Below are 26,527 nucleotides of genomic sequence, written 5' to 3' on the forward strand. Positions count from 1 at the left end.
GGAAATTGAAGGGATGCCCATAAATTGGGGAATGGCTGAACAATTGTGGTATATGAATGTAATGGAATACTATTGTGCCATAAGAAATGATGAACAAGCAGACTTCAGAAAGACCTGGAAAGATTTATATGGACTGATGCTGTGTGAAGTGAGCAGAACCAGGAAAACATTGGACACAGTATCAGCAACATTGCATGATTATCAACTCTGAACGACTCAGCTCTTCTCAGCCAGACACTGATCCAAGACAAGTCCATCCAGAGAAAGAAGTGATGGACTCTGAATGCAGATTGAAGCATTTGATTTTTTGCTCAATTTCTTCTTTCTCATGTTTTTTTTTTCCCTTTTTGTTCTGTTTATTCTTTCACAACTGTGACTGATACGGAAATATTTTTGCATGATAGCACATGCATAAAGTATATCAAAGTGCCTACCATTTTCAGAAAAGGGGAGGAAGGGGAAGGAGGGAGAAAAATTTGGAAATCAAAATCTTGTAAAAATGAGTGCTAAAAATTTTTTTCACATGTAACTGTGGGAAAAATAAGATGCTATTCAAAAAACAAAATAGGCACCTGGATCTGGACCCATATACCACTTTAGTACTTAGAGTGTGCTTCCTGAGTGGAGCAGTTCATATAGTATTGCATTGCACTGAGAGGGCCCAGACCAACAGACAGAATGGCCATGTGGACAGTGATTGTGGCAAAAATATGTCTGGGGCTCCTGCTCCTGGCAGTCCTGTTACCCATGCAGATTTATTCTCAAAATGTAACCACCGCACCAAGTATAAACAACAATACTTCAGTGAGAACTACCACTCTGCCAGTGACTAAACAGTCATAAAACAAGACTACCACTACTACAGGAAGTGGAAATTCCCAGCAGTCAACTGCCAGCCTCTTCATCTTCTCACTCTCCCTTCTACATCTCTACTGTTAAAAGACTCAGTCAAGCCTACAGCAATGCTTCCCTAGCCCATCCTCCTGAACCATCTGAGATGACTACATCTACTAGTCAGTGTGACACGGAAGGAAACAAAACCAACAGTCAATGTCTTGACACCACCCACTCTACTTCTACACCTTTAATTTCAGTGACACATCAGTTCTAGAGAAGGTCCCAGGCTAATTTTCCACATGTTGAATAAATAATTTGAGATGGATCCATATGATTCATGGGACTGAATGATGTCGGACTTTTTAGTTCAGTGTTTAAACCAGTTGGAACTTCCAAGAACACAACTGAAGAGAGATGGCATTTACTCAATTCAAGATTAAAAATTCACTAATTATGAACAATCAGAACTCTACTTTTGGAATAAAAAGGTAGATTTTTTTCTTGATCCAGAAAAGGGCAAAAGTTGTAGAAAAGAGACTTGGTTTTTACTTTGGTTCATTAGCCACAAAATGATTAAATGGTATAAACAGCTTCCGTGTTTCTATTTAGATGGATGGTGGAAGAAGAATCATCTAGTTTTGAATAGTAAATCCTCCATGTGTTTCAGCAGTACTAATTTAATGTCTATATGCTCTAGATAAGTTTTAAAATATTAAGGCATCACTATTCTCATAAGAGATAAATTATTTACTCTGGGGCTTTGGATTTGACATTGCATTTAAATTGCCATATCACAAATGACATGTGCCAGAGCAATGATGGACTGGAACTTTCCCACAATGAAAGCAAAATGAGCAAAACTGGCTTTCATGATATTCTGTAGAAAACTAGACATTCCCATTATTTCCTCATCTAACAAAATGTTAGATTTCATTAGCTACCTTGTTTTCCTTAATTTCAAAGACCTTTGAAGTACACGACTTCCTGAATAACTTTCAAATGCTGTTTTATTTCTGCATATGTCAAATAGCTAACAGTTTTGAAAATGATCTATTATGAAGGTTGATTATTTCAAAATCTCAAAATTAAGAGGCAAACATGTAAAAGTCAAACAAGGTAAATTGAGTATTGGGAATGTAAAGACTAGGAGCTTAATTGCCTCATTATAAGTTCACAAGATCTTTTATACTATTTCTATAAATACTTTCTTTTTTTTAAAGAAAATCTTTGTGAATCAGAGTAGCTTACAACTGAGACTTGTCATTCAATATTTTTAGATATAGAACCTGGTATTAAACCTAATTGTTGGCCTCATTTAGGGAGGCAGATATTTCTGCTTTCCAGCTTTAAAAAACAAAGCAAAAGAAAACAAACAAACAAACAAAAAACACCACTGCTGCAATGTTGAAACCTTCTGAAGAAATCTTTTTTTTTGGTTCAATGGTCACACACTGTTGCTTAGATTTGAGATATGCAATATGATTAATATCTTAACTTCATAACAAAAGCAAAGAATGTTTGCTGTCCTTTGTAGCCAACCCAGAAACCTAATTCAAGAAGTGTCCCAAGCTACTGTGTGTATGAATGAACACTCCTTTATGCTCTATTTTGTATTCTGTACTATGTTTGGGGTACTCGTATATTGTATTTGTGTCCTCATGCTTTGATTCATAGTAACTACTCTCACGTTATGGAATTGATTTGCATTGAACACAAACTGCAAACAAAAAGAAATAAACTCAAAAAATAAAATAAAATAACTGAGAAGGGAAAAAAAAAGAAAGAGATTAAAAGAGACCCCTATGCTAGCACTGGGTATAGGACCAGGTGCTGCTTGGTAACTCCATTGCCCACTAATCAGTTCTGGGACACAATTCCAAGACAGAGAGAAGTGCTTATGGTTATAAGGGAGTAGAGCCCTGGTCAAAGTTCTAGGGCAGAGAAAAGCAGAGGCCCTAGTTCCTGGTAGCAGTTTCAGGGTGGAGAAAGGAACACTAATGCTTGTGGTTACAAGGGAACAGGGGACCTTCCTGGATTAGCACAGAATGTAGACCAGGAGAGCAATGACCACACCTCTCCCCCGATCATACAATCTTGGAAGCACCAAAAACCTAGAGAATCCCAGAGCCAGCACTGTGAAAAAGGCTGGAGCTTGGGACAGTGACCATGCTATGCCACCTCCACCCCTAGACCCCCAACTCCAACGTAAAATGTAAAGTCAAGAAATAGACTGGAAAAATGAACAAACAACAATAACAAAAATAAATAAATAAATGGATAATCATGGTGACAGGGATGCTCAAGACACAACCTCTGAAGAAGACAATGACACATCTACAAGCATGGCCTCAAAGAAAAATGTACATTGGACACAAGTCCAAGAACAATTCCTAGGGGAGTTAAAGAAAAAGATGAAGAGAAAAAATATTTTAAAAATCAAAAAAGAGTGGTAGAAGAAAAATTGGGGAAAGAAAGTAGAGTAATACAAGAAAATTTGTGAAAAGAGAATTAACATCTTGGTAAAAGAGGCACAAAAAAAAATACTGAAGAAAATGCCTCTTGAAAATCCAAAACTGGCCAAATGAAAAAAAAAGTACAAAACCTCATTGAAGGAAATAATTACTTAAAAATTAGTATTGGGCAAGCAGAAGCTAATTTTTTTGTTACCATGAAACATCAAGACACAATAAAACATAGTAAAAAAATGAAAAAAAAATAGGGGAAATGTGAAATATCTCATCAGAAAAAAAAATGACACAGAAAATAGATGAAAAAGAGTTAATTTAAGAATTATTAGGCTACCTGAAAGCCATGATCAAAAAAAGTGCCTAGACATAATATTTCAGCAAGAAATAAAGAAAAACTACCCAGACATCTTAGAAATCAGAGAGCAAAATAGAAATGGAAAGAATTAACTAATCATCTCCTAAAAGAACTCTTAAAATAAAAACTCCCAGGAATAATATAACCAAATTCTAGAGCTACCAAGTCAAGGAGAAACTATTTCAAAGAGTTAGAAAGAAATAATTCAAATACCGTGGAACCACAGTCAGGATCCACAAGATTTAGCAAATAACATTACAAAAGAGTAGAGGGTTTGGAATATGATATTCCAGAAAGCAAAGGAGCTAGGATTATAACCAAGAATAACCTACCCATGGTTATTTATAATCCATATATAAATGGATATTTCATGAAATAGAGGACTTTCAAGCATTCATCACGAGAAGACCAGGGCTGAATAGAAAATTTGACATTCAGAAACAAGACATGAGTATTTAATAAGGTTAAACTGTTTACATTCCTATTCAGGAAGGTGATATATGTAACATCTAAGAATGTATCATTATTAGGGCAATGAAAAGGAGCCTACATAGACAGAAGGCGCAGTTGTAAGTAATTATGTTGGGATGCAATATCAGAAGAATAAGTTTCTTTGCCCACGTATACTCCTTATATGGGTAACTTCATTGCTGTAGTAGTACTCTAAGTTTGTGTGCAATCTTCCCATGCATACTTCATGCATTTGTGGGAGAAGGTGTCCCAGGTTTATGGTGGAAATATTTTTTTACAGCTACCATCTTTTCTTTGCTATCAAATAAATGCTTTTGCTTTTAGCTAATTGTACCTAATGGCTAACAGTCCATGTGAAGTTCATGAACTATAGGTTTTTGAGTGCAGACCTATGGGTTCCCCTTTGGAACCTGTAAGAAATAATAACCCATTTAGTGATCTAACATACAAACCTATGGGTTCCAAGCTAGGGGAGTATGTCAGAGGGATTGCTATATATATATGCTTAGCTTATCTTTATTCCACAGCTGCCCAGCTGTTGAAGGGATAGAATAAAGGGATATACGTCTAACCTACCTGAAAGGCCCCATACATATTTCTGCCTTCTTGGCCTCCGTGCTTTCCCAGACTCAACCTCTTCAGCTCTACTGTATCTGCCTCCATCACTGCTCTTGTAGCTTCTGCTACCCCTAGTCTAGGCCCTGGATCTGGTCCTGTCTCTGAGCCTGTCACCATCTTCAGCAAACACTGCCACTCAGCTTTCCTGGCCTTTTCCTCATTCCCTGACACCTGCTACTGCCCAACTCTTGGAAAGATGTGGGAACAGAAAGAGGAGCTGACAGCACACGCACTCCACTAGAAACTGGCTGTTCTGTGTTCAGGAAGGCCACTAGCCTATTTTCTTACTGCCCCTCACCCTCCATTGCCTTATATCTTTACAGATGTCATGGAGTGCATAGCCCTTATTTTGAGGACCACTGATCTAGATTATGTCCTAGCCTCTAATTAATGCTATGCTCAAACCATTAAAGAAAATTTCCGTTATTTTTAAAACATTCAGAGAAAAAGAGTCTATAACTACCTTTGATTCTTATGTCATAGGATCATAGATTTAGAGCTGGCAGGGATGTTAGAGGTCATCCAGTCCAACACCCTCATGTAACTGATGAGGAAATCAAGACCCAGAGAGGTTAAGCAACTTGTCTGCAGTCACACAGTAAGTGACGGAGGAGGGAGGGGGAAATCTTGTTTCTCAAATCCTATTTCCTAGAAAGGTGGTCTTTCTAATGATCTTTCCTATTGCAATTTAATGTTTTTCCCCCTCAGTGGGAACAATAACAAGAGTAGATTACATTACTATAGCCCTTTTGGATTGCATAGTGCTTTATATCAGGTGTATCATTTTAATATTCAAAACAAATCTCTGGGAAGGAGGGAGAATGAGATTTGGGTTGGGGATTGTTGTTTATTTTTTCCAAAAATGAAGCTAATTTGCCCATAGTTATACCAATTTCCCAATGGCAGAGATAGGACTAAAACCAGATCCTCTAGCTTCTAGTCTTATTCTGTTTCCACTACGAGTGATCCTAAGCAGCAGCAGTGGCATTTATATAGTGTTATGTACCATATAACATTTGCAAAGTACTTCACAAATATTATCTCATTTTATTCTCACAACAACTCTGGGAAGTAGATGGTACTATTATTCTCATTACATAGTTGAGAAACTGGAGGCATAGAGGTTAGCTGACTTGACCAGGATCTTAAAGCTAGTAACTGTCTATGACTATATTTGATATTATACCTCTTTTCCTCACAACAGATTAAACTTAGAAACAGTTGCTTCCTGACATACATAAAACATTATCTTGATATATGTTAATCATCTTAAATGTATTTTAATTCATGAATTTTGAAATTATATGCTTAAATAAAATTAATCACATATCTCCTATGGAACAGATTTGTGAGAAAAGATACATATACTGTTCATCTGTTTGAAAACTCTGCGGGTTTGTGATTTCCATTGCATAGGGTAGGGGAGAAAAATCCACAGTATAGAAGAAAAAGAAGTCATAGAATTAAGGACTAAATGGGATTATTGGCCAGATGGGTACTGTAAAGTAGTTGCAAGTGTTTACTTATGGAGGTGGGAGTAAGATAGGGACAAAGTACAGGTGATCAGTGGAGGAAAACAGCTGGACCAATTCAATTCAATGCAGACCTAGAAAGGAAGATAAATGTGAGAAAGAGAAAGATACATAATCTATGGAGGGGTTTGGAGAAGATATGTCTATTAAATTTAATATTATGCCTAGGGAGTCCTATTGAAATGCCATTATTAGAGAAAGGCAAATTAAAACAACTCTGAGGAACTACCTCACACTTATCAGATTGACTAACATGACAGAAAATAAAAAACCACAAATGCTAGAAAGGATGTGTAAAAAATAGGTAAACTAATGCAATGTTGGTGGAGTTGTGAACTGGTCCAATCATTCTAGAGAACAATTTGGAAATATGCCCAAAGGGCTATAAAACTGAATACCTTTTGGCCTAGCAATATCCAAAAGGTCTCTAGCCAAAGATGAAAAAAAAACCATACACACATTTGTGTGTGTAGTATGTATAAATATATACATATATATATATATATTATAGTGTATGTATACACACACAAATAGACAAAAATATTTATAGCAGCTCTCTTTATGGTGCCAAAGAATTGGAAATTGAGGGGATGGGATGCTCATCAATTAGGCAATAGCTAAACAAGTTGTGGTATGTGATTGTGATGGAATACTATTGTTCTATAAGAAAGGATAAGGGGGTGGTTTCAGAAAAATCTGGGAAGACTATATGAACTGATGCAAAGTGAAGTGAGCAAAACCAGTAGAACACAGTACACAGCAATACAATACTGTAATAAGATCAATTGTGAAAGACTTAGCTACCCTGATCAATATAATAATCCAAGAGAGAGAATTGATGAACTCAGTGCAGTTTGAAGGATCTTTGTTTTTCTAGCTTTTTTTTTTCTTTTATGCAACATGGCTAATATGGAAATATGTTCACAGGACTTCACATGAATAATGGGTATCATATTGTGTACCTTCTCAACAGGTGGAGGATAGGCTGGCTGGAGTGGGGAAAGAATTTAGAGCTCAAAATTAAAGTAATACATGTTAATTTTTTTTTAAAGTTAAAAAAGAATGTTTAAAAAAAAACTCCCTCATGCACTTAAAATATAGTTTGGTACTGAGACTAGGGCATTAGCTAGAACATCTGAACATTTTTAAAATTTCATTTAGTAGTAGCTTTCCATAATAAGTGGGGCTAAATATTTTCCCCCCAAATAGAAGTGTTTCCTAGCCTCCATGTTCCTTGTGTTAATGAAATAAGTAATCCAAAAATTCCAAAGACGTAACCTGTTAATCAAGATTTTGTGACTTTACATATCATGCCTGGCAGGATTTCCTCTGATATATGGATAGAAATGTCACAAAATTATTGATATTACTTATTTAAATCAGGATTTAACATGAGGCTTATAACCACAAAATAGAAATTAATTTACAGCTGAATGTTTAATCATTGGAGATTTCTTACATTAGTTGCAGTACGTATTAAAATTATCTTCTTTTTTCCCCCCTCATCTGTAGATATTGATGAATGTAGTACTGGGAGACACAGCTGTGCCAATGATACCATTTGCTTTAACCTGGATGGTGGTTATGATTGCCGGTGTCCTCATGGGAAAAACTGCACAGGAGATTGTATTCACAATGAAAAAGTTAAACACAATGGGCAGATTTGGGTGTTAGATAATGACAGATGTTCCGTGTGCTCATGTCAGGTTGGTATAGATAAGATTATTTATGTCTCCTCAGGATCATGGTTATTTATGAAGAATTATATAGAAATGAAGGCAGTGCAATACTAGTGAAAAAGAAATGATCTTTATAATTTAAAAATATTTTATATGTATGTTTTACATCACAGTTATTTCTGAGTATGTCTCTCCATTTCCGAACCCAGAGAACCACCCCTTGTAGCAAAGAGAAAGAGAAAAATTACAGCTTATGCAACATTCTATACCCACAGTTCCTCACTTCTGCAACGAAGGGAAGGATATACATTTTTTCAATTTGTCTCCAAAGCCAAGCTTTGTTATAATTATTAAATAAATTAGGTTTGGAATTTTTCCCCATTTACATTGCTATACACATTGTATTTATCATTTTGGTAGTTCTACTTACTTTACTCCTCATTCTTTAAGACTATACAAGTCTTTCCATACTTCTCTGAATCACGTTTGTCTAAGTAATATCTTTCACATTCATGTACCTTAGTTTGTTTGGTCATTTCTCAGTTAATGAATTGAGTTTATTAGCTAGTGAACTCAGTTAATGAACTTGTTTCCAGTTTTATGCTATTATAAAAAGTGTTGCCATGAATATTTTAGGTTATATGGGACCTTTATTTCTGTGTTTGGCCTTTGTGTGGTATACATCTAACAGTAGGATTTGTGGGTCAAAATGCTGGGTCATTTTAGTACCTTTTCCCTTCCTCATAATTCCAAATTACTGTCAGGAATAGTTAAGTCAATTCATATTTCTGGACATTGTGCATTAATGTACCTCTCTTTCTAAAGTACCTCCAGCAATAGTGGATTAGGGATCATGTCTTTCTAGCATTGACTATTCCCCTCTTTGTCAATTAGCTGGGGATGAAATGAAACCTCAGAGATATTTCAATTTGCATTTCTATTATCATTAGTGATTTGGAGCCACCTTTCATATGACTATTAATTTTTAAAAATAATTGTTCATATCATTTTATCACCTATCTAGCAGAAAATCTCTTAGTCTTATATAATTGTATTAAATCCCCTATATTCGGTGAAGCTCTTTTTTAATTTTTAAAAGATGCACATTGCAATATCTGTTCTACTAATCAGTGGCATTCCTATCGAGAGTACTTCATGTTAGCTACTAATGATAGAAATTTGCATCTATTTACAGAAAAACAGGGTAGCTAGGTGGTGCAGTGGATGGAGTTCTGAGCCTGGAGTCAGAAAGACTTTTCCTGAGTTCAAATTTGGCCTCAAACACTTACTAGCTGTGTGACCCCGGGCAGGTCACTTAACCCTGTTTACCTCAGTTTCTTCATCTGTAAAATGTACTAGAGAAATGGCAAACCACTTCAGTATCTTAGCCAAGAAAACCTGAAATGGAGTCACAAAGAGTCAGACACAACTGAAACAACTGAACAACAACAAAAAAACAGATAGGTTTACATATTGTAGAAGCATTCCACCCAAAGGAAACACTGATTTGTTACTAAATACTGAAACTTTAGTACTCAGATAGAAATCACTGGCATTCTAGGGAAATATATCATAGTATTTTATTCAGGCTATTTCAGTCAGTTGAAAATAGGAAGGACAGTTTATAACTGCAAAGGAAGTTTCTCTGTTTTTGGTCATTTCTATGCAAGCTACATAAATGGAACTTTGACAAAATTATTATAACAATAAATATTTAAGTAAAATCAGGGAACTTCAATTTGTTGTAAACCTTGTTATTGCATAGCACTTTAACTGCAAAATTAACCCTCAAGTGGCTTTCTTTGTGGCATTTTTCATAGTGAGAAACTTAAAGGTTTTTTACTAATACTACTGTTTCTCTTATTATGACAGAATGGGTTTGTCATGTGTCGCCGGATGGTCTGTGACTGTGAAAATCCCACTGTTGATCTCTTTTGCTGCCCAGAATGTGACCTCAGGGTTACCAGTCAATGTCTCCATCAGAATGGGGAAATCTTATACAATAGTGGAGACACCTGGGTACAGAGTTGCCAACAGTGCCGATGTTTGGTAAGTTTGGCTCAGTGAGATGAACTGTCACGTATCTTTGACATCTGACTTTTTTCAATCTGAGAACTCTTTCATTTGAAACTATAACTTTTAGTCTTTGAGTTGCCTGAGACTCACAACTAGTAAATGTCAATGGAAGGATTTGAACCCAGTCGTGGGTGTGTATCTCCCTGACTGCCAGGATCTCACAACCTCTAAAAGAGACATATTCTAGAGAAAACAGATATTGTGAATAAAATTCAACAAAAGGGTAAATTGAGGCAATTTTCCAAGCATAATATCATTTCTTAACAGCAGCATGATAGCTAATAATGAAGGATGGGTGTCTTGATAGAAATTCTCAGAGATAAAGTTTTAAGCACGATCAATCAATTTATTAGTTAGGCTAGCAGTAACCAATAATTTGGGTCATTGGCCTTTTGATGACCAAAGACCCAGTGCAAAGGCCAACAAGGCTTTTTAAACCTAGGTGTGTCTTCCTTCTGACTGGTCTGACAGCCCATCATTTGGACCTCTCCTAGCAAAGGCAAGGCAATCCCAGTTGGTAGACATTTTAATGAGGAGGTGGGTTAAGCAGCTCCTCCCTATCTCTTCGTCATTGGGGAAGTAGGATGCCTTTCTCTGACATTTGAAGAATGCTAGTTGCTTTATGAGACCCAGCTGCCTCTAGCAGTCTTGGTTAAAAAAACAAAAGCCATCTCAATCAGGTTTCCCCCAGTTTGGTCTCCACCACTGTAGATCAAGTCACCCTTAACTTTAGTCAGAAAGCAAGAACAGGAGACTTGTCCTTTGGAAGGGCCTAACTGGGCTGATTCTCTGTCTACAGGGTAAACAGAAATGAGGGTCTCACTTGGAAGGAGACCAGCCCAAGCTGGTTATTGAGCAGCTGCCTTGGGTGTTGGGAGTGATCACATTACTTGATCTTGCCCTTCAAAAACTGCCTGCTTTTCAGAAGTGGGGTATGACAAAATGAGGAAAAGGATGAATCACAAAGTTATTAAATTGGTTATTAAATAATACAGCATAATGTTAATTTTCCTCACAGCCTAGAAAATAGTCAAAGATGTAGCCATCACTGGCATTGAGAAATAGATCAATGACTTCTAAAAGTTTAGATGTTCTCCACACCCCAGACCTTGGGAATGATCAGACCCATGGCAGCATCATCCCAACCGACAACATTCTCTATGGAAACGCAAAACAAGCGTACCCAAAGTAACACAGGAAAAGGCATATAGATAATAAGACACAGTTGTAGACTAGGAAGGTCCCATAGAGGTCATTTGGCTCAATGCTTTCTTTTCATAGATAAGGAAACTGAAGCCCAGAGAGGTTAAGGCACTTGCAAGGTCAAAGTAGTAAATGCCAGAACTAGAATTCTACCTCAAGTCCCATAACTTTAAGTTCAATACCTAAACCCAACAGCCACACTGCTCTACTATGTCAAGGCCCTACCAGCTCTGCTTTTCCTCTTTCACTATCATGCAGTTCAAGACCAACAGGCAAAGATCTAATACCAGTAGTAAAAGTCTTGATTTTCTCTTCTTTTATGTGCTAGCCCCTTCCAAAGGAAGCCAGTACAACCGTCTTCTGAACAATTGTATGTTTCCTTGGATAATTTATACATAGCATCCCAAAAATTTTAGTGCAGTTTTAAGCTATCAAAGCTTTGTTGTTGTTGTTGTTGTTGTTGTTGTTGTTGTCGTTGTCGTTGTTGTTGTCGTTCAGTCATTTTTGACTCTTCACGACCCTGTGGACCACAGCACACCAGGCCCTTCTATCCTCCACTGTCTCTCAAAGTCTGTCCAAGGTCATCATTTCCATGACACTATCTATCCATCTCATTTTCTGCCATCCTCTTTTCCTTTTGCCTTCAATCTTTCTCAACATCAGGATCTTTTCCAATGAGTTCTGTCTAATCATATGTAGCCAAAGTATTTAAGCTTCAGCTTCAGAATTTGACCTTCTAGTGAACAGCCCAAATTAATTTCTTTAAGTATTGACTGATTTAACCTCCTTGCTATCCAAGGAACCATCAAAAGCCTTCACCAGCACCACAATTAGGAAGTGTCAATTCTGCAGCACTCAGCTTTCCTAATAGTCTGACTCTCACAACCATACATCACTACTGGAAAAACCATAGTTTTCCAGAACTTCTTTGGCAAAGTGATGTCTCTGCTTTTTAGTATGCTCTCCAGATTTGCCATAGCTTTCCTAAACTTTACTTATTAAGCCTATTAAAGGTTAAAACTGCACTGTCTTTTTCTGACACCATGTACTAAAACAAAGGACATGTAAGAGGATGTATTTGCCATCCATGATTCTAAAAGACAAGATAATAATTTCTTTGGTTACCTTGTGTGGTTAAAATCTCCAAAAAGCTCCCCAAATACCTGTGATTAAACTTTAGTTTCATAAACAAAATTACAAATTTTTTCTTAAGTAATGTGTTGTTAATCCATTTTTGTCAATTATGCTTAAATTTTTTTCAATGTTTGGTTCACCCCACCCCCAATTTGGAGATTATTGCCATCTACACCATTCTGTACATGCTCATGAAATTACCAGTAGAAACAATAATGGAAGAAAGGGCTTAGAGATAACTGTCTTATTTTATCTATTCAAATTTCCTGTGTCTCTTGACAATATTGTAAATTACAAAGAAAACTGTAGTTTACAGAAGATTTTTTTCATTCAAGATGTTACTTTTAAAGTGTGAAAATCAATTGAAAGAGCAAGGTTGATTTCTATACTTGAAGGCTACTTCAACACCATAAAGTTAAGAAATGTGTAGTAAAACATTTCTAAAATATTTTAAAATACCTCCATTTTAAAAAATAGACCAAATTTATACATTTTTCTTATGGTGAATAACAAAGGTTGAATTAAACTTGGGTGTGTGGGAATGAGGGATTTTTTCAATGTTTCTACTCTTGTAAATTCAGAAGTGAACACAATCTAAATTGATAAATGCATATACATGATACAAACATAATGATTTTCTTGTAAATGAACAAAACTTCTTTTATTCAGGAGGAAATAATTTTTAAAAGTCAAGAAAAGGCACCTCACATAAAAGTCACAACTCTATATTTCAAAGATATTTCTTCTATCATAGAAAGGAAGGCAGCATGGAAATTTTATTCTTACCAAAGGGAATTGTGTTTTGAAATTCTTTTGAAATTTACCTTCATGCACGTTTGTTTAGAGGACTTTTGTATAAACCCTGAATGATCTATACTGTTGACAATTAGAGTTGGTTTTAAAAGCCAAATTCATATATTGAATATTCAGCACTCTGTTTTCTTCCTCCTTCTCCTTCACCTTCTCTCATTCCCTTTCTCTGAGATTATGTCTATGTTTTCTTAATAGAAAGGGGAAGTTGATTGCTGGCCTCTGCCTTGCCCAGATTTAGAGTGTGAATTCAGCATGCTCCCAGAGAGTGAGTGCTGTCCACGCTGTGTCACTGACCCTTGCCAGGCTGACATCATACGCAATAACATTATGAAGACTTGCCTGGATGAAATGCATGTGGTTCGTTTCACTGGATCTTCTTGGATTAAGCATGGTACTGAATGCACCCTCTGCCAATGCAAGGTAAGGAACATTAAATTTAAACTATGAATCTGTTTTAAGAGGTGTTATAAATATTAATTTGTTTAATCTGGACAGTTGAAAGCTAAATTATCCACTCAGTATTCCAAGCAAAGATGACTCATTTTTATTAATATTAGCTTTTCTTGTCAAAATTGAAAGATTTTAACAAAAGAAACTATATTAACACAACAGAAACCACCTAACAAAATCATGCAAGTTTGATCGAGTGCTATGCTATTTCTAAAAAACAAACAAAAAAATGCACCAAAAAATCCTGTATTTTTTCATGGCAAAAAAACATTTTTGTCATTGGCCATATGGCTATTCACCAGTTTAAAAATTAGTGTTTGATTCCTTCATGTGATCTGAGGAGTAGATGTCAGCCACACAAAACGTATTGTGCAAAGTTAAAATGAATACTACAAGAATGGATATCTTCTTGGGAAGTAATAATTAAAAAGTGTTTTGCAAACTTTATACAATTGTGATTAATAATATTATCAGTTACATTAAAAGTGAAGGAATTCTTGCTTGGCTCTATTTCATCTATACTTACAAAAATTTTTGTTAAGTTTTCTTTGCTCTTGAAAGATAATATTAAAAGTATATCATTTTGAGGGCAGCTAGGTGGCGCAGTGGATAGAGCACTGGCCCTGAAGTCAGGAGGACCTGAGTTCAAATCTGGCCTCAGACCAAACACTTGACACTTACTAGCTGTGTGACCCTGGGCAAGTCACTTAACCCCAATTGCCTTAAAAAAAAAAAGGCAAAAAAAAGTATATCATTTTATTAGAGTCAATACATAAATATTTATGTTAAGTATTTGGATAGTGAGAGATGAATATATTCAACTAAAATAGTAATTTCTATTATGAAAATAAATTATAGCGGCCTCTTTCCTTTAACATATAACTATATAACCTATCTCCTATCTAAGTAACAATACTTCAGAAAACTATTTTTTTCTTTAATTAAATATTTTCCCCAATTACACATAAAAACAATTTTGCCCTTTATTTCTTAAAGTCTTTGAGCTCCACATTTTCTCTCTCTCTCTCTCTCTCTCTCTCTCTCTCTCTCTCTCTCTCTCTCTCTCTCTCTCTCTCTCTTTCTCTCTCTCTCTCCCCCCCTTTCCCCCCACCCATTGAAAAGGCAAGCAGTTTGATATAGATTATACATGTGCAGTCATGCAAAACATACTTCCATGTTAGTCATGTTGTGAGAAAAAAAAAAGACCAAAAAACCCAAGAAAAATAAAGAAAAAGTATGCTCCAGTCTGCATTCAGATTCCATCAGGCCTTTCTTTGGAGACAGACAGCATTTTTCATCATAAGTCCTTCAGAATTGTCTTAAATCATTATATTGCTGAGAAGAGCTAAGTTATTAACAGTTGATCATACAATATTGCTGTTACTGTACACGATGTTCCCCTGGCTCTACTCATTTCACTTTGCATCAGTTCATGTAAGTCTTAGAAGAGATATACCTCTATGTGTGTGTGTGTGTGTGTGTGTGTGTGTGTGTGTGTGTGTATGTGTGATTTATCCCTATCCCCGCCAAGTTTTTTTGTTCTACTTTAATTCATTATACACAAGTTGTGAGTGAGAAATGTGGTTCAAGATAAGGTAGCTATGAATTTCTTCATCTGCTAGTAGTCTTAGATTTAACACCTTTCTTCATCTATACCATAAACGTCTCTCAGCCAAGAACTTTTGTTTTAATTTTTCCTTACTGATGTTGCTTTATCCATTCCAAAAGCTTGCTGCCTTATACATCACAGAATTTGCTAATAAAATAATTTGACCAAAACCTTTTTCTGCTGTGGCAGAACATATTTTTCAGAAAAAAATAATAAACCCATCTGACATGGTCCCTAGTTAAACATTCCTGACTATACCAGTCTTATCAATGACTCTTTCCTGTGTCCATATGGCCATTGGCAGATGGCTACAAAATTTTTATAATTGTCGTTGGTAATTGAAATCACATGTACACTTCTGGGGCTTGTGTCATAATAATAATAATAATGATTGTTATTAATTTGTGATTGAAATATGCTATGTACACTATTTGGGTTATGCTACAATTCTATTTTATAAGCAGGAATGAATGTTCAGTGTGAGGCATAGTTAGAACCATTTCACAGCAATTCTTTTGTTTCTGAGTACCCTCTAACCCCAAGAAGTACAGAGAAGTATTAGTTGTCCCTAACCAAACACGGTTAGTTAGATTTGCTACTTATATTCATTTAGATACCTACTTTAAAAAAAGTAAGATCCTGAGATTACAATAATTCAGAAAGGAGTCACTTTATTTTTTTTTCACATAAGCTCTATATAGTTACCCTGATTTTCTAAAAGGCTTCTTTTTTCCTATCCTAATTATTTTGTTTTGTAGACTTTAAAATTTTTTAATATCATATGAGTAAACACGATCTTAAAATTGAAAGAATTAGGTCCAAGGATATGCTGGGTGGTGAAAGAAGAAGACAATGAAGAGTTAACATGTAATTTGGTCACTATGATAGAAATTTGGTTATACTTTAGATTAAAACAGATGTAGAAATGTCATTCATTTTAAATAAATAATTTGCTTATGACTTTAAAAAATTAACATCATTCTTTTCTCCCTTCTACCAGAATGGTCATGTCTGTTGTACAGTGGATCTACAGTGCCTTCAAGAACTATGAAGTTAACATCTGTCTCTAACAAGAGGTTTCTGGTTAAAGACTTTTACTTTACTAAAAAAAAAGTCCAAAAACTCAATAGTCAAAACCAAAATTGGACCAGTTGCATGTGGTGAACATGTGGATCTATTTTGAGCTTTTAATTATAGAATTTATAGATCTTGAGGAAACCTCAGATGGAAAAATCAATGGATTAAGTCAGAATACACTTCTGGCTATTTTGTTTTTGACCTGACTATATGGGATGAGTATGGAATACATAGTGATGTCAAAACTACTGGAAGCAGACACTGATCCTGTTTGATATTTGAAGGCAGCTTTCTTCATTTGGTGCAGAAAATTATAGCTTATGTTATCTTCATATATTGCTTGGGGTCCTCGCTATAACTTTTTTAGTCAGTGAATGGAAAACATTTTTTACAAGATAGATAACCTATGATGTTTTATGTATAATACATACTCAGAAAAAAAATACAAGTTACAGGAAAAAATGTATAGGCATGGATGCTTAATGTTTTCTGATGGGAAAGTCATCTCTATTTACTTCGGGGAGTGTGTGTGTGTGTGTGTGTGTGTGTGTGTGTGTGCATGCGCGTGTGTGCACATGTGCGCATTTAATAGTACTTGATTAAATTCTTGTGCAAAATTTAAATAAATATCTCTTACATTATATTTGTGACCTTTTGAGTACCCCTCCCCTTTTAAAAGAGAATGTATCCTCTTATTCTTCTAAGTTCATCTATACTTTTCTCACAAATGGATCAATCCTCATTTGTGTTTTCCCATCAGGCTCCTTAAAGTGTTTTTTTCCTTGAAATGAGACCAAGGAACAAATGGTGGGAGAGGGGAAAGTAAGAGGCAGGAGTTTTATTACATCATATATCAGTGAAATTCCCTAGAGAATATGTCTTCAGGACTTGTCTCTTCTAGCTTTAAAATTGTATGATCTCATTTATCTAAGGTAATAATAGAAAGCCCTAATTTGTTACAAGAAACATAAGCCTTGCTGGAATGATACAACTTCTGATTAGTCCCCTAGTAATTGCTGAGGAACCTTCCCCTCAAAGTCCAACCTTCAAACTTTCTCCCTTAGACTTGTCTCCTGTTGGACAGACTTTCTCATCCTTGGACTTCCAGGCAATTAGGAAGGAGGGAATTTCTCTGCCGTCCTCCCAAAAGCACTAATAGCTTACAGCAAAATCACTTGGAAGCATGAAATGGACCTTGAGCCTCAGGTTGCCTCTTTTTGCCTTTCCCTGAATATAGTTTAGTAACTAGAAATGGATCTTTCTAGCATTGGTGGTTAGTTACCACATGGGTCAAGAGTTAAAGAACTTAAGGTTTAGGAATCTAAATTTAAGTTTTTGCAACAAAATGCTTCTCAAGGGAAAAATGATCATCGCTAGGATCATCCTGTAGCTGGGAAGGACTAAAGGCAGCCATTCCAGGAGAGATGAACTTGTTAGTTAGCCAGATGGTGCAGGTCTAAAGTGAATGCAAAATATCAATCCAGCTGTTTCAATCATGGTCTTTATTTTGGGGGGAGGAGTCTAATGAGGCCATTTGAGATATATTATGATTCCTGTATCTGTTCATACACTAAATAATTTGTGTTTTATGCATTTTTGTGGTGGAGGAAATAAACCACTAACTTGATAATCATATTGTACATTGAGTATTCTTTTTTTACAGAGAAACCTGTTGCTCACATTTGGGGGAAACCCTAGACCCAAGTCGTGTCTAAGTTTTGTGTCAGCAATTTTCTGGAAGTTACTCAAGGATGAGAGCAGAACCAGAGGTCAATAATGATTCATTTAGGGGTTCAGGATCCCAGGATAGAACTAAGCTCTGTGTAAGTCCAGAGCTCTTCCCCCTATTCCTCCATTCTCTCAACCCCACCTCAGAAGCCATGGATTATATGATTTAAAAATAGACTGATAATTCATTAAAGCTACTGCATAAACCACAGGGATAGAAAGCAGATATAGGAGTATGGCAGGGGACTAGAAATGTAAGTATTTTCTAAATAATTTTTTAAAAGAGAAGTATGGAAGATGGTGGAATAAGCAATAAATCACTGTAACTCTCCCATATTCACCTCCAAACAACCATAAAATAGAACCCTGAAACAAATCCTGGAAGAGCAGAATCAGCCCACAAAACTTGGAAAACTGCCATGAAGGGTCTGTCTCACCCAGGCAAAAGGGGAACACATTCCAGGACAGGAAGTGTCCCAGTAAACCAGCAGCAAGCCCCACCTCAGCAAACCAATGGGAGATCCTGAGCCCCAAGGCAGTAGTGCAAGCAAACACCAACACCAGGGTCCCCTCTATGCCTCAGCATAGCCAGGGGAATGGGCAGACTCCAGCAGCCAGAACTCTACATAGTCTCAGGGAAACAAAAAAACACCCCCACTACCTTCAGCACACACCAGACACAAGCAGTAGAACTCCAGTTCAGCATCAGGCAAGCTACCAGACTCCTACAAACTCCAGCAGCACCAGCCACCTCACCCCACCCCACCCCATCAGAGTAGCACCAGACAAATTTATAAGAATACAAGTCATTCTCCAATTGATAAATAATCAAAGGACATGAACATGCAGTTTTTGGATGAAGAAATTGAAGCTATCTATAGCAATATGAAAAAAGGCTCTAAATCACTATTCATTAGAGAAATGCAAATTAAAACTGTGAGGAACCACCTCACACTTATCAGATTGGCTAATATGACAGAAAGGGAAAATTATACACATGCTGGAGGGGATGTGGGAAAAGTGGGACACCAATGCACTGTTGGTGGAGCTGTGAGTAGATCCAACCATTCTGGAGAGCAATTCGGAACTATGCCCAAAGGACAACCAAATTGTGTATACCCTTTGAACCAGCAATACCAATACTCGGGGCGGGGGTGTGTGTGTGTGTAATATGGTGTGTTTAGCAGAGATCAGACTAGATAGTCAACATTCAGAACCTGGAATATGATGATAACACTCAGTCCTTGGTACAGGGTACTCTCTAGGCCCTGGCACAGAGGAGCATTGCTCAGCCATTGGCATTGGAGGGTATTTAGTCACTAGTTATTAGTGCCTTTGGTATGAGGGCTGCTGAGCCCTTTTCAGGGCTACTTTCTACCTTGGCATCCACCTGATTTATCCAACTCTCATCTGTGGCTCCAAGAAGCTATAGCATGTACAGTGGCCATACCCCAGTAAACTATTTTGGCAGATTTACTAAATCAATTTGAGGCTAACCAAGGCATCTCAAGCCCTTTGGTGGGCTTGTCTACCCCAAGTATGTGAAGACTTCCTCTGGTGAAACGGGTGAATAAGAACAATTTGTTCCAGCAATCATGAAAGTGGCTGAAGCAGGCATTGTGGAGCACTTAGAGTTTGCTTAGACATTGAAGATACCACTGCATCCTGAGCCAGCCACCTTTACCATGTCTTGCCACTGGACTTTGATGACTCTGGAAGAGAGAGTGAGGCTGATGATTTCATATAATTCTGCCTCACTTAAACCCAATTTATGCATGAATCAAAAGACATCACCCATACTATTTTACCATTTTTAGCTACCTCAAAGTCTTGTGGCTACATGCAAATGATGAAGCAGCAGATATGGATACACTGGGAGCTGTAGTCACCTTAGGTTGAAGTCAGTCCCTCTACATGAACTTCCAACTAAAGAAGTGGTTTTGAATTCTGTTAGGCTTCTCTCACATGGCAAAGCATCTGGTGCTGATACTATTCCAGATGAAATTTGCAAGGCAGGGATTCCACTGGTCATACAAAAGCTGACTGAAATTCTCTAAGTTATATAGCAAGAGGAGCTTATCCTCTGGGATTTCAAGGATGCTTCTATTTTCCATCTCTATAAAGGTAAAAGAAATAAATTGTCCTATGACAATCACAACGGGTCTCTCTTAGTCATTGCTGGCAAGATTCTTGCCAGAGCCCTCCTTAATAGGCTTGTCCATCACCTGGAAGATAGTCATCTACCCGAGAGTCGGTGTGCCTTTAGAAAGGACTGATGAAATGTTGATACAGCATTTGCTGCCTGATAACTCTAGGAAAAATGCCAGGAGTAAAACACAAAGTTCATCAATCTGACCAATGTCTTCGATACTGTCAGTCACAAGGACTTATGGAAAATTACGGCAAAATTTGGTTGCCCAGAGAACTTCATCAATATTACACTTCAGTTTCATGAAAGCATGCTTGCATGGGTTCTGGATAACGGACAATGCTCTCATCCTTTCCTAGTCACCAGTGGAGTGAAATAGGGCTCTGTGCTTGTTTCCCATGTTCAGCATGGTGTTTTCAGCAATGTTGTCAGACCCCTTCAATGAGGATGAAAATGGTATAAAGGTCAGTTACTGTACTGACAGGAAATTATTTAACTTAAAAAGCCAAGACTAAACTGAATGAAGAGTTGGTACACAATTTTTTGTTTGCAGATGATTGTGCACTCAATTCAGAGGGTGAATTGAAACAAAATATGGATCCCAAAAAAGTGAAAGAGAGAACAACATATCTGGAACACAAATATCTTGAAGTAAAAGACAAACTGGAAGAAGGTAAGCAAAAAGCAGTAATGTTGAAAAAAATATATGAGCTATGTACAATCAAAACATACAAAAGAAAACACTATCAAATTCCATTTATGAGAAATTTTTTTTTAATTTTTAAATTAATTTATTTTAAGTATTCAACAGTCACTTCCATAAGACTTCAAGTTTTAAATTTTCTCCACCACCTCCTCTCCCCCCTTTCCAGGATAGCATGCAATCTGATATAGGCCATACATATATATTCTTATTAAACATATTTTCATATTAGTCATGTTGTAAAGAAGAATTAGAACAAATGGGAGCAACCACGAGAAAGAAGAAACAAAACAAAATAAAATGAGAGAGACAGAGAGAGAAAGAGAGAGAGAGAGGGAGAGCGCACAAATAGTATACTTTGATCTGCATTCAGACTCCATAGTTCTTTCTTTGGATGTGGATAGCAGTTTCCATCGAGTCTTTTGGAGTTGTCTTAGATCATTGTATCGCTGAGAAGAGCTAAGTCTATCAAAGTTAGTCACTACATAATGCGGCTGTGACTGTGTACAATGTTCTCTTGGTTCTGCTCACTTCACTCAATATTAGTTCAGGTAAGTCTTTCCAGGTTTTTCTGAAGTCCACCTGCTCATCATTTCTTAAAGCACAATAGTATTCCATTACATTCATATACCACAATTTGTTCAGCCATTCCCCAATTGATGGGCCTCCCCTCAATTTCAAATTCTTGGCCACCACAAAAAGAGTTGCTATAAATATTTTTGTACATGTGGGTCCTTTTCCCATTTTTATGATCTCTTTGGGATACAGCCCTAGAAGTACTATTGCTGGGTCAAAGGGTATGCACAATTTTATAGCTCTTTGGGCATAGTTTCAAATTGCTCTCCAGAATGGTGGATCAGTTCACAACTCCACCAACAATGCATTAGTGTTCCAATTTTCCTACATCTTTTCCAGTATTTATAATTTTCTTGTTTTCATTTATGAGAAAATTATTGAGAAACTAGTAAAGAAATAATTTTTCTTGTGTCTGTAGAATATTCTATATGAAAAAATATTTTAAAAAGAATGATCACTTCTGGAAAACAGCAAAAGCATATTTCAGAGGAAAAATCACATTTCTGTGAATACACAGAAAACATTAAAAAGTGAAAGCCAATAAATTCAATGTGCAATTAAAATGGAAAATCTACAAATAAACAAATTTAATAAAACATAAAGCAGGAACTTTTGAAAATTAAGGGAGAAATTGATAAATTAGAAACCAAAAAGGCTATAAAATTAAAATATGATTCTTTGAAAAGATTAGCAAAATTGATAAAAACCTCTTAAATAACCTCATTAAAGAGAAAAGAGAAGAAAATCAGATTGAAAAATGAGTAAAGTGAAATCACAAGAGATGGAAGAAAAAAGGCATTATCACTACCAACTACATACAATTACATGCCAGCAAAATTGAGTAATTTTTTTTAAATGGAGAGATATTTACAAAAAGGCAAAGCACTCAAATTAATAGATCATGAAATAGGAATTTCAATTTTTTCAAAAAGAAAGGGACACCAAAGAGAGAAAAATAAAAGGTGGTCTGGATTGATTTACAGGGCAATTCTACCAATATTAAAAAAAAAAACAATCAAAATCTATGCTACACAGATTATTATCAAAAATTGAGAAAGAAAACACTATCAAATTCCATTTATGAGAAAACAAATCTTAATTCCTAATCAAAGTAAGAATAAAACACAGAGAAATAATGATGTCATCAATGAATTTACACATTTTTTAATGAAAGCTGTCAAATGACAACAGCAAAATATTTTTAAAAATTCACTATGATCAATTTGGATTTATCAACATTACAAAAATAATTAGTATAACCACATTAAAAACAAAAACTTCCCCAACCCTTGATTATACCAACAGATGAAGAAAAAGCTTTTGACAGTATGTAACATATTTTTACATTTGAAGTGCCAAAATCAGACCATAGGACCTTTAAATGTGATTGAAAAATACATATGTAGAGCAAAAAATAGGATTACATAAAATGTGGAAAAATCAGAACATTTCCCTATCAATAAGAAGCAAACCAATGATGTCTCTTTTTATGCTACTATAAGATCAGAAATGAAAAGCAGAAATGTAGGAAAAGAGGAGAAAAAATGTAAGTTGCTAATGACATAACTCCAGAGAATCAGTGGAGAAACTAATCAAAAAAATTTATTAAGTTCAGCAAATTACTAGGATACAAAATAAACCCACAAAATCACAGAATTTCTATATAGCAATGACAAAAATAAGGAAGGAATAATAGAAAGGGAAGTAGTATTCAAAATACCTACAAAAATAAAAATCAAGGAGCCAGTGTACTAGAGTACCTTCAAGACTCTTAAGGCTACAACCCCAAAATGCTACTTTTTTTTTTTTTAGTGAGGCAATTGGGGTTAAGTGACTTGCCCAGAATCACACAGCTAGGAAGTATTATATGTCTGAGGCCGGATTTGAATTCAGATCCTCCTGACTCCATGGCCGGTGCTCTATCCACTGTGCCACCTAGCTATCCCTCCCAAAATACTTTTTAAAGAAACAAAAGATTGCTTCAATACCTGCAGGAATAATCAGTGCTCATGATGGGGGAAAAATCAATGTAATTTTAAAAGACCATACTGCCTAAATTCTCTTAGCAGAATAAAGGTGCCAATCAAACTACTAAGTAACCATTTTATAAGTTCTAGACAAAATAACTTCAGAATTCACCTCTAGAATCTCAAAGAAAATATTTTTTAACAAATATAAAGAAAGGAAGGCTATTCATAAAACTATGCTATGATAACAGATGTATTTTATATTGCTCAAAAAATAGAAAAGCAATCAGAAAAAGTTAAATTGAATCAATTGAACCTAAAAATATAGTTTTCAATAAATTGAAGAACATGAATTATTTGGGAAAGAACTAGCCATTTGACAATAGCTGCTGGAAAAAAAAATCTAGAAAGTAATTAAGCATAAATTTAGTTTAGATGAACACTTTATACCATATGTATAATAAGCTTGAATTGAATGTGCCTCTTTGGCTATGCTTGCTCCCTTAATTTATTTTTATCTTTTTTTCTCCTTTTACTGTAGCTCCAATTTCTAACTATATTATTACTATTATATTATATTACTATATTATACACTGTATTAACTAGTATATGTAATAATGAATATACTTAACTTCCAATTTTACTGGAAAGGCTTCTAACTTTTCTCCATTCCATATATTTGCTCTTGGATTTATATAAATTTTTATTATTATTTTTAGCAATTACTATGATTTCTTGAGTTTTTAATGGAAATACAATTTTGTATTTTAATTGGACTTTAAATGTTTAATAGAATTCACTTGTGAATCCATCTGTTCCTGGAGTGTTTTTCTTTGAGAGCTCATTTCTAGCTTGTTCAATTTATTTTTCTAATTTGGGGTTTTTTAAACTGTCTATTCTTTTCTTAATGTGGATATTTAATACTTTTTAAGCATTTGTCTACTTTAAGTTACAAGTTATGCTAGCATATAACTGGGCAAAATAGTATCTGAGAATTTCTTTTACTTCTTGTTTAATTATTTTAAGTTGTGCTTTACATTTTTTTGATAGAAACAATTTTATTTTCCTTTCTTCCTCCTGATTTTTAATAAGGTTAGCTGTTTCTGTATTCTACTAGATTTTTGGGAAAATTAGCTCCTAGCTTTATTTATTAATTCAATATCTTTTTTCACTTTCAATTTCATTGATCTCTTCTTTAATTTTCATTATTTCTACTTTATTTTGTATGATTTTTTTGTTGTTGTTGTTCAAAAGTGTTTTTAATTGAATGACCACTTCATTGATTTTTTCTCTAGTATGTTGATTTTAAGTTTTAGTACATTAGTGTATTATATTTAGTACATTAATTTATGAAGTTTTAGTATATTGTTGCATTATTGTCATTTTCTTTGATGAAATGTTCAATTATTTCTATAGTTTGTTCTTTGACCCAACAATTCTTTAGAATTGTTACTTAATCTGTAAAATCTTTTAAATTCTTTTATGTTTCATCACTGAATATTATTTGCATTTGTTATATTCTACATTTTTTGCAAACTCTTTATGCCTCTTTATAAAGGAAAACCTTAATAAAAGTGTAATTTATAGTTAAAAACATGCAAATTCCTTTCTGTTTCCATTCAATAGTCACTAGAGACCTATCATCTCTAATTTTTCTAAAATTCTACTCACACCTTCAACTTTTTCCTTATTTATCTTTTTATTAGATTTGTCTAGATGTGAAAGGGGTACATAAATTACCTCACTATTACAAGTTTACTACTTTCCTTCCAATTCAATTAACTTTTCCTTTAAGTACTGTGACAAGTAAAAGATGAAATGACTGAGGGAAAAAAAGTTTGAGCTTCTAAGTATATCGATTTCTTAAGCAATGAATGCCAATTGCATACCCAGTTGAGACCAGGCCTTTCTCAGCTTGGCACTGAACCTCAAACACAGAGATTTCTATGTACTGAAAAAAAACTAATCAAATAAGACCAACTAATTAAGAGAAAATAATCACCAGGACACAAACTAGGACAAAAAAATTAGGTAATCTGATTGCTAATTACAGGAAAGATTAGGAACTTTCCAAGTTGGGAAAGGGAGACTGAACAGGTGTAATTCCCTGAACTCAGAAAAAGAGATGTCTCACACACCCCTAAGTGTCTGTATTCAATCAAAGGACCGTGGAAACAATAACTAATTGGCCAATATGGAATCACTTTTCAGATAAAATATACGGGTTGCTTGAGATAAGTAATTGTGAGAAAACTCCTTGCATCATTCTTCAGATCTGACTAAGTTTCTGGTCAGCATAACCTGGGTCCTTAGTTAAGAGGCTCTAACCAGCAGGTAGAGGTGGTCCAACTTCCCAGCCATGCAGGGCTGGGTTCAAACAATGCAATAAAGTTTTCTTACAATTCCTATAATTGAATAAAGTTTTCTTACAAGACAGAAACAGTACTAGACCCATAACTGAATGGAAAGGGAACGGAGCTAGATCCAGAATTGTGTCAAAGGATGGAGTCAGTGTGGTTCACTCAATTCTCACAATTTCCTCAATATTTAGATATTATTGTGTGAATGTATATTAAATATCAATGTTAGTCTGTTTTACATGGTGTATTTTAGAATAATGTAATTTTCTCTGCTTATCTTTTCATTTTTCTATATTTATTGTAGCCTTATATAAAATCATGATTGCTACCTTTGCTGTTCTGAGTTCAGATGAAACAAAACAGATTTTATTTCAGCCTCTCATTTTAAGTATAAAAATTTGTGTTTCAAGTGCATTTCTTGCAGACAACATATTGCTGGTTTCTCTTTTCTGTTTCTGCTTTCATCTCTGTTTCATAGGCGTTTCTTGAATTCACAATAATTTTGTATTTCCCTATATCCTATGCTTATATTTTTCCCTCTCTTTATGAAAGAGGTGGTACAATAGAGGAAATTTGCCTGACATTTTCAACTTATAAGTAAAATACTAATAGTAATAACTACACTTTTAAAGCCTGTTGTAGCTTTTCTCTTTCCCTTACCTTCCCCCTGATCCCAAGTTTTTATTCTTTTTTCTTTTCCTTTAACTGTTCTGTAACTAGGC

The 26,527-nt window shown here is 35.3% G+C and overlaps 1 protein-coding gene across 1 annotated transcript in view; it reads left to right on the top strand.

The window, feature by feature from the left end:
• The window catches only part of NELL2 (neural EGFL like 2), a 166,902-nt gene extending 148,947 nt beyond the window's left edge, over positions 1-17,955 (top strand). Inside the window, exons 17-20 of the mRNA XM_020973673.2 lie at positions 7,794-7,987; positions 9,833-10,009; positions 13,382-13,606; positions 16,246-17,955. Of these exons, the coding sequence (XP_020829332.1) occupies positions 7,794-7,987; positions 9,833-10,009; positions 13,382-13,606; positions 16,246-16,296 (647 nt within the window). The 3' untranslated portion in view covers positions 16,297-17,955. The remainder of the gene's footprint in view (positions 1-7,793; positions 7,988-9,832; positions 10,010-13,381; positions 13,607-16,245) is intronic.
• Positions 17,956-26,527: the final 8,572 nt, after the last annotated feature.

Source organism: Phascolarctos cinereus, unplaced genomic scaffold (assembly GCF_003287225.1).
Source record: "Phascolarctos cinereus isolate Bilbo 61053 unplaced genomic scaffold, phaCin_HiC Scaffold_1;HRSCAF=81, whole genome shotgun sequence".
In the NCBI taxonomy this organism is placed as follows: Eukaryota; Metazoa; Chordata; class Mammalia; order Diprotodontia; family Phascolarctidae; genus Phascolarctos; species Phascolarctos cinereus.